At 49.9% G+C, this 13,319-nt stretch overlaps 1 protein-coding gene across 1 annotated transcript in view; it reads right to left on the bottom strand.

The window, feature by feature from the left end:
* rgma (repulsive guidance molecule BMP co-receptor a) overlaps positions 1–13,319 on the bottom strand; it is a 45,418-nt gene that overhangs the window by 7,986 nt on the left and 24,113 nt on the right. Inside the window, exon 3 of the mRNA XM_072470519.1 lies at positions 11,894–12,399. Within this exon, the coding sequence (XP_072326620.1) occupies positions 11,894–12,399 (506 nt within the window). The remainder of the gene's footprint in view (positions 1–11,893; positions 12,400–13,319) is intronic.

Below are 13,319 nucleotides of genomic sequence, written 5' to 3' on the forward strand. Positions count from 1 at the left end.
GTTAGGAAATCAAAGGTAGTTTTAAGGGATTTATTGGTAAACATCAGAAGGTATAGTTTTAATTTTTTAAATATTTATTATTGTCACAAGTAGGCTTACATTAACACAGAAATGAAGTTACTGTAAAAATCCCCCAGTCGCCAAAGTAGGTTTAATTTAATGTTTCCGTGCCAGGAAGGGTAATGCCTATAGTTAGATTCATGCTGGACAAAGGTATTTGTATGTCTGGGGGTTCATTAACTTCCAAATGTGTTTCTATTGTGCTTAGAGAGGAGTACAGCATGAAGAATAAATAGAACAAGCAGCGGTTGCTTTGCAACTGAGGCCCTTGTAAGAAGAAAGCTTTTAGTTTTAGCTGAATTTGTTGGGAGTTTGAGATAGGACACTGGGGAGTGAAGTTCTCTGAACTCTGCCAGGAGAAGCTGGACAGGAAAAGGGAATTACAAAGATGCAAGAGTCCTGAAGTGCAAGATATAATCCAGATAACCAGGGAACTAGAACAGAAAGAATGTTTAAGATGACTGGAGTTAAGTGAACAGAGACCAAGGTATTGTTCAGAAGAATTCAAAGAAGAGTAAACAAAGGGTTCTGAGTTAAAGAGACAATTGCAGTAATCAGATTTAAAGTGGGACAGCAGACTTCAAAGGATAAATCAAGCACCAGGTGTCAAAAGGTGCCATTTTAGTACAGTCTGGGAATCGAGAGTTAAAGTATATTGTGGACAGTTTGCACAGCAGTCAAGATAAAGATATCCTAAAGGAGCTGGTATAAAATCCTGGACTGAATTCACTGTTAAAGATGGAGTGGAAACTTTGTTTAAAAGTGTCATTTGGAAAACCTGATCTGGATCTTAAAATACAAATGGCTACGGGAAAACATAATTATGAGACAAGTTTTGAAAGCTCTATTTTTGGTAGTGGAGTTTGGAAACCCTCACGTGACAATCACCTGTGGGGATTCTGAGGAGACATCCACAAACATTTACTTGGGGTTCAGAATGGAGAGTCTATTTGCCCACAGTCATCTTGTGTGCTTAAAAGGGACTTAGTATTATTGAGACTATTGTAGATTAAGATGTACTTCGTAATCTGTGTTAATCCTAAAACCTGTGTGCAATCGGTAAATTAAGGGTTTAAAGGCGTACTGTATCATAATCCAATTTTTTCATGTTTAATACAATTTTTCCCCTTGTTAAAACTATTGAGCAGTCCTGAGACTTTGTTGCTCCATATTTTATTTCTTTTAAAAGTGGAAGTTATACTGCGGGATTCTCCATCGACGGGATCCTCCGGTAGCGCACCCACGGCCGCCGGTTTCCCGAAGGTGTGTGGCGTTCACAATGGAAAAACCCATTGGCCGGCTGCGGGAATGGAAAATCCCACCCGTGCTCTTTTGAGTCAGGGTTCCATTCTGGAATTTTCCCGTCCAGGCACAATGTCAACTGGGAATGTAACAAAATAGAAGCAGAAGAATTAGCGGAAAGCCTTTTTACACCCAGAGAATGGTGGGAGTCTGGAATTCACTGCCTAAGCTGATGGTTGAGGATCAAACGCTCAACTCATTTGAAAGGATCTGCATCTGAAGTGCTGGAACCTGCAAGGTGCTGGAAAGCGGGATTAAAATGAGCGGCTAGCTTATTTTTACTCTCTTTGGGTCGGGGCAGACATGGTGGGCGGAACGGCCTCTTTCTGAGACCCTAACGTGTCTATTGTTCTAAACTACTGCTATCCAACTGAAGACAAAAATAAACGAGACGTTCAATTACTGCTTTAATCGCTAGGTGGCAGCATTGCCTAGCTAGTTCTTGCTTTGCATGGTTTTGTTGCGAAATAGGGGCCGAGGTGTCATCAGCAAGATTGAAGAAAGCGAAGAGATGAAATAAATTGAGAAATTGATGATTTAATGATGGAAAGCTTGGGTTTTTAAAAGCCTGCTGATTGTGGTCTGTCAGCATAGATCAGAAATTGTGCTGTTTCGCGCCCAGAGACGCCATCCTCTGACGTGAGCTGTGTACTGGACCATCGTGCGCCGTCCATTTGTGCAAACGTAAGACAAGGGATTGGAAATTGTACCCCAAGTTAAAATAGGAAATAAAACAATGGGTATTGGTTGGAACACAGTGATGATGCAAGACAGCAGAACCGCATGCAAGAGGACAGGAAGCAGAGGAAATGTTCCCGGTTTTCCAGAAAAATCAACAATCTAAAGAAAGGTAGTGACAGAAGGTGAAAGAGAACTGGGTCAGCATTCTCCATTCCCCGATGGCGATTTCCGATGAAAAGCCCATTTTTGGATGCTCCGTCCCCTTCAAAAATCGCGTCGCGCCCCGTTGGAACGGCCTCAGAACGTTACCTGAAGGCCCTCGCCCGATGCTCCATCCCCGATGGGCCGGGTTACCGACCGCGCGGGGGGACGTGTGGTCTCAGCGGTCGGGAACCCAGCGTGGCAGCTGCGTACCGTGTCCAGCGCCACTACAGTCGGGCGGGAGCCATGTTTCTGGCTGGGGGGGGGGGTTCGGCAAGGGGGACTGGTGGGGGGTGGCCAGGGGGGCAATATCTGGCAGGTTGGGTCCGCGCACGGCTGGCGCATGTTGTACGGCGCGACCGCTGCAGGTTGCCGCCGTGAACATGTGCGGCAACGGACCCGTCAATTGTCCAGGCGTTTATGCCCGGGAAGGCCGTGCGTTTTGCGTGGCGCGGCTGCTAGCCCCTCACCGGTCGGAGGATCGGTGCTGGGACCTCGCCGATTTTTCCCACGTAAAACGTCACGGATCCTCCGGACACAGCCCCGAAATCGGAGAAGCCAGACGATGGTGTTTGGGTTTGGATTCAACCAAAAGACATTCTCAGTGTTTGAGATGGGACTTAATGGTTGCTGCCACATATTCGCCGGTTTGCTGTATGTCTTATACATCTGATTTATCTTGGCAATGTTGACATTAAACTAGCACTAAATCCATAACGGCTTTATTTACAGTGCATTACTATATCTCAGCAATTGGAGGAATTATACAGACATGGTCTCAGCCCAGATTTGCAAACCTTCTGGAAGGTGTCAGTTACTTTATTTCTCTACCTCCACATTCAAGCTTAAGCAATCAAGTACAGTGAACACAGATCAGTGAACAGGCCAACATAATCAAACTCAGATCAATCAAACCACTGAACACGACAGCTACAGGTCGAAAGAGCTTGGGCAGTATTCACCCAGGATCCTGTTGAAGACTGTGAGAGTGAAAGGGCAGCACGGTGGTCAGTACTGCTGCGGGGGAGGGGGGGGGGGGGGGGGGGGGGAGACAAGGGGAGGGGACCAAGGTTCAGTTCCGGCCTTCGGTGACTGACTGTGGTGTTTGCACTTTCTCCCCGTGTCTGCATGGGTTTCCTCCGGGTGCTCCGATTTCCTCCAAAGATATGCAGGTTAGGTAGATTGGCCATGCTAAATTATCCTTAAGGGTCCAATGATTAGGTTAGGTGGTGTTATGGGGATAGGAGAGGGCAGTGGGCCTGGGTAGGGTGCTCTTTCGAAGGGTCGGTGCAGATGTGATGGGCTGAATGGCACCTTGGGCACTGTAGGGATTCTATGGTCCTATGGACACCCCATCTAAGAGTGTAATAAGGAGGGTCTATCAGATGAAAGCAACAGCTGTCACACTGGACGCAGAGTGACCAACTCTGATGGAGAAAAGAAAGGGACAGTCTGGTCTGGGGGTCCATCAGAGTGGGAAGTGGGGCGGGTTGAGGGGCGGCACAGTCAGAGCTGTTGGAGAAGGGTGGGAGAGGTAGTGGGGGTGCTGTCAGAGCTGGCAAAAACAGGAGGGAGCAGTTCCTGCGCATGCACAAGATTTAAAGGCCCAAATTACATGGAAAAGCATCATCATGAATGGCCTCGGTGGCGTCAGTTACGGAGCAGTCCTGCAAGACGGGGGCCGGTTAAGTCACCCTCGTCACTGGACTCCACCTGATGCACATCGGACCTTCTGCTTTATTAAACCAGCAGAGCAAAATAAAACTGACAATCACGCGACAAACCTTTCCTTCAGGCACAATAATGTCATTTTTGTTTGCTTCCTCCGAGTTTGAGTAGAAGTGTACGGAAGTAAGCACAGTATTACTCCTCCCAACAAGGCCCAGGCCCATTTTGCGACCCAGCTCGCTCAACCTGCAGCCTTGTTGCTCCACAAGGCTTTGGATTTGGTTATGGGCCATGAGGGGAGACCATGGGCGAAATTCTCCGACCCCCCGCCGGGGCGGAGAATCGCCTGGGGCTGGCGTGAATCCCGCACCCGCCGGTTGCCGAAGTCTTCGGCACGGGCGGGATCGCGCCGGTTGGCGGGCCCCTCCGCGCGATTCTCCGGCCCGGATGGGCCGAAGTCCCGCCGCTAAAATGCCTGTCCCACCGGCGTAAATTAAACCACCTACCTTACCGGCGGGACAAGACGGCGCAGGCAGGCTCCGGGGTCCTGGGGGGGGGGGGTGCCCCCATGGTGGCCTGGCCCGCGTTCGGGGCCCACCGATCCACGGGCGGGCCTGTGCCGTGGGGGCACTCTTTCCCTTCCGCCTCCGCCACGGTCTCCACCATGGCAGAGGCAGAAGAGACTCCCTCCACTGCGCATGCGTGGGAATGCTGTCAGCGGCCGCTGACGCTCCTGCGCATGCGCCGCCCAGAGATGTCATTTCCGCGCCAGCTGGCGGGGCACCAAAGGCCTTTTCCGCCAGCTGGCGGGGCAGAAATTCATCCGGCGCCGACCTAGCCCCTCAAGATTGGGGCTCGGCCCCCAAAGATGCGGAGCATTCCGCACATTTGGGGCGGCGCGATGCCCGTCTGATTTGCGCCGTTTTGGGCGCCAGTCGCCGGACATCGCGCCGTTTCCGGAGAATTTCGCCCCATGTTCCCCTCGCTTCTCAAACTGAGAGGCAGAAGGAATTATAAAAGGGAGCCGGACTCTCTCCAGCACCTGTGGCAGGGTCCCCCCCTAGCCACTGTGAACTCACCGTGTGCATTCCATTATTCCACAGTGCAGCATTCCCTAGAGGGTCCCACACCGACAGGGAGCCAGGGAGTGAGGAACCATGCCATTCAGTCCCTCGAGTCTGTTCCACCCATCAATTAGATCATGGCTGATACATACTTTTAACTTCATCTACCTGCCTTTGTCTTTAACTCTTAACTCCCTTACCTAACAAAAACATTTCCAGAAAGTTATAATTGAAATCCCCCCTGCTCAGCTTCAAGAGCGCTTGGGTTCCAGATTCCCACTCACCTGTGTGTAAAGTGCTTACTGGCATCAATTCTGGCTCTAGTTGGCAGACTAGTTCCTTATCCTGGACTCCTCCAAGCAGAGGGAATTGTTCCTCTCTAATTGCCCTAATAATTCCTTTCATCACCATAAACATCTCAATTAGATTACTCCTCAATCTTCTATATTCAAGGGACTACATAGAATCAGGCCATTCGGCCCATCGAGTCTGCACCGGCCCTTACAAAGAGCACCCTACTGAAGCCCACATATCTACCCTATCCCCGTAACCCAGTAACCCCCACTTAACATTTTTTGGGCACTGAGGGCAATTTATCACGGCCAATCCACCTAACCTGCACATTTGGACTGTGGGAGGAAACCGGAGCACCTGGAGGGAACCCACGCACATACGGGGAGAACGTGCAGACTCTGCACAGACAGTGACACAAGCCGGGAATCAAACCTGGGACCTTGGAGCTGTGAAGTAACTGTGCTAACCACTGTGCTACCATACTGCCCTGCTCCATGCAGCCGGTCCTTTACAATTTGATCGCTCGCATTTCTTTTGTGTCAGTCAGGCAGTTGGGACATTAACTCAGCTGGACCCATCCTGGCAGCTTCTCGACCCCTCTCACCCACAGCTATTCAACTACATGGACTGCGTCGATTCACACAGGCGACTCGCCACCGCCTTCTCAAGGGGGTGAAGCGCAAATGCCAGATTTGCCAACAACGCTGCCAACCCATGAACAAAACAAAGGCATTGGGTCCAGTCCTGTCAAGAACCTGGGAAATAGGGGCAGGGATAGGCCATTCAGCCACTCGGGCCTGCTCCGTCATTCAACTAGGTCATGGCCGATCCTCTATCTCTCAGCCATTTCTCCGCACTGTCCCTGCATCCCTGGTTGTCTTTCATATCTAGAAATCTACCCATCTCTGTCTTGAATATAGTCAATGGTTGAGCCTCCACAATCCCCCCCTCCCCGGGAGAAAGGATTCCAGAGATTTGCCACCCTCTGACTGAAGAGATTTCTTCCCATCTCAACCTTAAATGGAACAACTCTTAATCTGAAACCCTGGTTCAACAACCCCGTCCAGGGGGAAAGAAAATCTTCCCCGTATCTACCGTGTCGAGACCTGCAGTAAATGTTTATGTTTCAGTGAGGTCACCTCTCATTCTTCTAAATTGTAGCGAATATGATCCTGGTCTCCTCAATCCCTCTGACGGTATCCTCACCCTTTCCAGCAGAAGTCACCGGATAGCAAGTAAGTCGGGCTGATTTTGGACCCTGCTCCCTCCCCTCAAGTCCAGCAGCCCTGCAGATCGGCACTGTGGCTTAGATGGTTAAAGCACCTGTCCAGTAAACAGGCAATACTGAGTTTGAAATCACAGCAGTGCCTTCCTGCATTTAGGTCAAAGCAAGTAGCTCGAGAAGAGATGGTCCCAATTTCATGGTTAATGCAGAAGAATGTTGGCAAAACTTTCGGGGCGGCACGGTGGTGCAGTGGTTAGCACTGCTGCCTCACGGCGCCGAGGTCCCAGGTTCGAGCCCGGCTCTGGGTCACTGTACCGTGTGGAGTTTGCACATTCTCCCCGTGTTTGCGTGGGTTTCGCCCCCACAACCCAAAAATGTGCAGGCTAGGTGGATTGGCCACGCTAAATTGCCCCTTAATTGGAAAAAATGAATTGGGTACTCTAAATTTTTTTTTAAAGTCCAGCATCCTCCCGCCCCTCCACTGTCAGCTAATGCAGCAGAGAATGTGATAGATCGTCCCTCGTCCGTATTGGTCCATGTCACACCGGGTGGTGTATTCACCAACTGAGCCACCAAGGGGGATGGTGGTGGGGGCAGGAACGAGCGAAGTGAATTCCAGCCAGAAATATCTTTCCAATCTCGTAGAATGGTCATTTTGTTTTAGGGATTCGAAAATCAGAAACCCTTTCAGACACAGGGCAGAGAAGTCAGGCAAAAAATAAATATCATGCTGGGCTGAATTTCTGGAATTAGTTGCCTATTTAGTAACACCCAGCAAGCAAGGAAAAATAAAAGCATTCTTACCTATTAAATTACATTAACAGGTTGTCTACATTTGGGTGAGTTGCAGCCTTTCAATAGCATAACTGCAACATCAACCTTTCTCTGGGCTGTCAGCTTATGGACAGATCTCATCATACATCGAGCGTGAAAATACAGGCAGGTTCAGTCACTCTGTCCTCGCTCTAAGCATTTTTGGATGAAAGTCAAAAATGCAGTTGTCAAGGTGCAGTGCAGTATTGTTAGGAAAACAAAGATAGTTTTACGGGATTTATATATTTGTATCGGTAAACATTAACAATACGGTATAATTTCAAGTGTCTAATTTAATGTTTCGGTGCCTGGAAGGGTAAAACCTACAGTTAGGTTCATGCTGGACAAAGGCGTTTGTATGTGCAGGGGGGTTGGTTTCTATTACAACTGTGATTCTATTGTGCTTAGAGAGGGCTACGGCGTGAAGAGTAAATAAACCACCCAGTGGTTGTTTAGCAACTTCAGTCTTGTAAAGTAGAGAATCTTTTAAGTTTTAGTTTAGCTAATTTGATTGTAGGTGGAGATAGGTAGTGAGTGAGAGAGAAGGTAGCTCGTACAGCTCTGAGAGTAGCAGTTGGTTTCAGAAGGCTAAAGAGGCAACCGGTGAGATTCTCCGTTCCTAGCACCGCGGTGTGCCACGTGGAACACGATCAATTCCAATGGAAAACGGAGTTGGATTCGCCAGGGTCGGGATTGGCACTCGATAGACTAGCAAGCTGCAGCCACATATTCGATTCCACTCCCCCCACATACACACATTGCCCAATGGCAAAATATTCCGTTCGAGGGGCCGAGTTTCCGAAGGCGCAGGCCACGTGTGGTCACAGCGGTCGGGAGTCTGGTGTGCCAGCTGCGGAGAGAGAGGGAGTGCGGACAATGTCCAGCGGCGCCACACTCGGCCAAGATCCATGCTGCTGGCCTGGGGGGCTTCTGCCAGGGCTGGGGGGACTAGTGTGGGGTGGCCAGGAGGTGGGCTGTGGGGTCGGTGTGGGCGGGTACATGGTCCAGCGCATCTGACACCATCTTGTCCGGCGTGATCGGTGCGTGTGTGCGTGGTGCGGGGGGGCGTATGCGCGGCTGTAGCTTGTCAGCCCTGTGCATGTGCAGCACGAGACTTGGTGATTCTCCAACCGTTTTCCGCACATTCTGCAGGTGTTTCACCCGGCGCTAGCCCCTCACCGCTGGCAGAAAGGACGAGGCTTACGGGCCGATAGTCCTGTCATGAAACACCTCGGATCTTCAGTTGCCGTCAGCACTTAGCATCAGGAACGGAAAATCCAGTCCAGTGTTTCGAGCCAGGTTCCATTCTGGGAACTTCCCATCCAGTTACAGCACCAACTGGGGGCGTAACAGTATGCGTACATGACACATTGCAAATCCAACTCACCTGACACCAGGCAGGACAAGTTGGGACCGGGGTGGTGGGATGAGGGGCCACAATGAGAGACTTTGTAAAATGGTGCCAGCTGGCAATATGCAAATCTGCCAACGCACCCGACATTTTCAATTGGGTTTGAATGGAAGTCTTCCAGCCATCAATTCCATTTAGTGTTCAGTGTCATTAGGTTGGTAAATAAAAGACTTGCATTTATACAGCACCCTCCAAGGCCTCAGGACATCCCAAAGCATTTGACAGCCAATGAATTGTAATCACTGCTGTAATATGAAAGGTGAGGCGTCAATCAACAAGGATTCCCATTCCCGACTGTTGTCCCTGCTGGATGTACATATTGTAGTTAGGCAAGCTTGGGGTATCAGTAATCATTCACTACAGCCTGTGGACACTAACCCAGGGCTAATCGAAACGGAGAGACACAAGTACCAGAGTGGAGGCACAAGTCAGAGATTTCAGAAGAGAAAATGGAAAGAACTCTAGTTAAGCTGCATTCAGCCATTAACGCACACACACTCCACCTCACACTAATGCGCACACGCACACAAACCTAAGGTGTGGGCTTAAGAGGGGTGCTCTTTCCAAGGGCCGGTGCAGACTCGATGGGCCGAATAGCCCCCTTCTGCACTGTAAATTCTATGATTCTATGAACTGCTATATTGACATCACTGGTAAGTGGGTCAGGGGCTACTTGTATCCTTACTGATCCTGCTTGAAGAAGCTGGACATTTTCCAAAATGAAACCTCTCAAGTATTTTACAAAACATTTCTTCTGTTCAAATGCAAAATGCAAAAATGCAAATGATCAGTTCATCATTCATGTGCAATGCAATGATTTCAAAAAATTACAAGGATCCACACCTTCCCCTGTTCTCACATTCAATCCCTCAACACTTTTAATAAAAGCTTCAAGTGTCTCAAATGAATCAAGTGGAAGTGTGATCATTAATATAGAGGAAACTGCTATTACTATCTCTGGGGATTTTTGGAGTTTTAAATCCACTCCCCCCCCCCCCCCCCCCCCCCCCCCGGCATTATACAAAACAGTGCAGCCAAACCGACAGAATTACGTCATTCCAGGGTGGCATGGGGCATAGTAGTTAGCACTGCTGCCTATGGCACTGAGTACCGTCTGTGTAGAATTTGCACATTCTCCCAGTGTCTGCGTGGGTTTCACCCCCGCAACCCAAAGGTGTGCCGGGTAGGTGGATTGGCCACGCTAAATTGCCCCTTAATTGGAAAAAGCGAATTGGGTACTCTAAATTTATTTTTTAAAAGAATTACGTCACTCACAGCCAATGTGTGGCATCAGGGCCAATTGATGAACTCCCAGCCTCATTTCACTTGGTCCAAAGGTGTGTGTGCAGGTTTGCCAAGGCAGCAAGCGGCACCTCTCACACCTCACAGGACACTCAAGAGTGAAGCGGGTCCCCACCCTGCAAAGCTGGCAACACCGCATTCTCTACTTCAAATAATTCACATCGCACAACTACAGTTTAACACAAAACAGACCTCCAGACGCCCCCCCCCCACCCGACCCCTCCACTTTCCTCCCACAAGGCTGCCGACAGCACAGGTAAAGGGCCCGACCGATTATCATTCATGTGTCGATACTCGGCTGAGCGGTGGCAGGATATTCGACCCTGGGTAGCATCACACCCAGGTTCAGCGCCATCTGCGCAAAAAGCAGAGGAGGTTCTTCCTCGTGGTCCTGGCCGCATTTATCCTTCAGCCAACGTCAAAGCAGATGATCTGCTGATCGTCACGCGATGTTTTGTGTGAGCTTACATTGCACAAACGCGTGGGAGGGGCTTTTCCTGGACTGTTGCGGCGATAACACTTCAAAAATACACCTCACTGGCTGTGAAGCTCGAGGGGTATTCTGAGGTGGCGAGGGATTGTGAATCTGTGGAATTCTGTGGGTGCTCGGTCATTGTGTTTATTCGAGTTAGAGGTTAGCAGATCTTTAGGCGCTAACATTTTGGGAATGAAGGGATATTACGGACTGTGGAAAGGTGGACTTGAGGTACAAGATCAGCTGTGATCTTGAAGAATGATAGAGCAGAAGGACCCAATGGTCTACTCCTGCTCCAGTTATGTTCTTATGGCAGTCGCTACATAAATTCAGATGTCTTCTCTCCTTTCTTTAATACCCCAGGACAACTCCATGAATCTTTTCGAGCAGGACTCAAAAACATTTCCAGCTCCGGGTCACTGTCCGTGTGGAGTTTGCACATTCTCCCAGTGTCTGCGTGGGTTTCGCCCCCCACAACCCAAAGGTGTGCCGGGTAGGTGGTTTGGCCACGCTAAATTGTCCCTTAATTGGAAAAAATGAATTGGGCACTCTAAATTTATTTTTAAAAAACATAGAATTTACAGTGCAGAAGGCGGCCATTCAGCCCATCGAGTCTGCACCGGCCCTTGGAAAGAGCACCCCACACAAGCCCCACACCTCCACCCTATCCCCGTAACCCCACCTAACCCTTTTTGGACACCAAGGGCAATTTAGCATGGACAAGCTACATCTTTGGACTGTGGGAGGAAACCCACGGGGAGAACGTGCAGACTCCGCACAGACAGTGACCCAAGCCGGGAATCGAACCTGGGACTCTGGTGCTGTGAAGCAACCGTACTAACCACTGTGCTACCGTGCTGCTCTAAAGGTGGGCAGTCTGGGGCTCGATTTCTCCTCTCCTCTCGCCCACAAGGCCAGTGTTGCAGATGCTGCTCTTGCCTCCAACCAGACAGAGGTTGAAAATCAAAACTCCACCCCACATTGGCTGGGCTCATCGCTGCTATAACAGCTGTTGCTGTAGGAACCACGTACCCACTCTGTGGACCAATTAAAAAGGTTCTCCATTAGTGTTCCACTCATCAGAAAATTGAGTTGTGGTGCTAATAGAAATATCTGGAGCGGACAGATTGTAATCACTGGGACCCTCAGTGACCCTCAACCATGTTAGTAAGACGGGATAAAGGATGCTATGTGGCTTGCGTTGTCAAACACTGTTGCAAATGTAACTTAATCTTGCCAAGGTTAATACAACCAAGGCCCGTTTGTTTATCAAATAATGCAAGCCGGCTTCATTCTGAAACTCCAATCTCAAAATGCTTATGTGCAAATTCAAAGATAGCCAAAGTTTTCTTCATCCTGTACAGAGTTTACCATTATGCGTTGGTCAACGTCCTCACCTTACTCGTGGCGGTAGCGCTCGATCCCTGAACGACAGCGACATTGGTGACTTGGACAAACAGGTAGTCGTTGTCGATGAGCGGCCAGGCCCCGCGGACCTTGCACGTTTGGAAGTCGTCTGTGAACGTGCGGAGATGCGGGTCCCCGAACAGGCCGCAGTGCGTGTAGTTAGGGTGCGGCGCCTTCTGCTGCAGACTCTTCTCGTAGTTGCACATCTCAGGAGCGTCCGAGTGCACCATGAAGTCCAGGGAGGTGGGCTGTGTGCGCGGCGGCGGGTGCGTCGGCCCCACCTTGGAGCAGTTGTGCTGGCTCATGAGGTCCTCGATGCCGTGGACGGCAGAGTGGTAGGCCAGGTCCCCTCGGCAGGCTCGCGCCGTCTTCCTGGTGCACTGGGAATAGGCTCGCAGCGCGATGCAAAACTCCACCGATTCTTCATCCACGTGTAGTCCAGACGTGGCGGCCAGGTATTCAGAATTACACTTCAGAATCCTGCACTGACAGCTGACTGCAGGGAGAAACAAAGACAAACATTGTTAACTTTTACTTCCCAATTTTGCACCATATTCCTCCTCTCCTTGTGATGATAATTGTCTCCTTCCAGCGGACCACTGGGCACAGAATTTAGATTCGCTGTTTACTTCTGAGTTCAGCAGCAACCCCAGCAGGCAATCCCGGAATAGGATCAGGACTGGGAAACTCAGGGCCTCTATTTTTCGACCTTCTTTTCCTTTATTCTTCCATGTGAGGGGAGCGTAATGGCAAGGCCAGCCTTTGTTGCCCATCCCTAATTGCCCCTAGGATGAGCAGCTTGTTTGGCCACTTCAGAGGGCAGCTCAGAGCCAATCACTTTGCTGTGGATCTGGGGGTCACGTGTAGGCCAGATCGGGTAAGGATGGCGGATTTGCCCCTCTTCAAGGGCACAAGTGAACCAGATGGTTATCGTTACTGAGATCACATTCATCATTTTTTAAAAATAAATTTAGAGTACCCAATTCATTTTTTTTCCCCCAGTTAAGGGTCAATTTAGCGCGGCCAATCCACCTACTCTGCACATCTTTTTTTTTTGGTTGTGGGGGTGAGGCCCACGCAGACTTGAGGAGAATGTGCAAACTCCACACGGGCAGTGACCCAGGGCCGGGATCGAACCCGGGTCCCTCGGCGCCGGGAGGCAGCAGTGCTAACCACTGCGCCGCCCTTTACTGAGATCAGATTTATGACTGAATTCAAATTCCACCAGCTGCCATTGTGGGATGAACCCATTTGCGCATTAGCCTCGGAATTACTAGTCCAGCGACTAGTCCACCGTCTCCCCAGTTAATTAGGCCGATTGTAGCAACCTAGTCCCGCTCGAAGATAACCAGGAATTCAGCCCGAGAACATTTCTCCTCTGTCTGGTTTAACATCACCACACATTTACCCATTAAG

This window comes from Scyliorhinus torazame, chromosome 12 (genome assembly GCF_047496885.1).
Source record: "Scyliorhinus torazame isolate Kashiwa2021f chromosome 12, sScyTor2.1, whole genome shotgun sequence".
Lineage (NCBI taxonomy): Eukaryota > Metazoa > Chordata > Chondrichthyes > Carcharhiniformes > Scyliorhinidae > Scyliorhinus > Scyliorhinus torazame.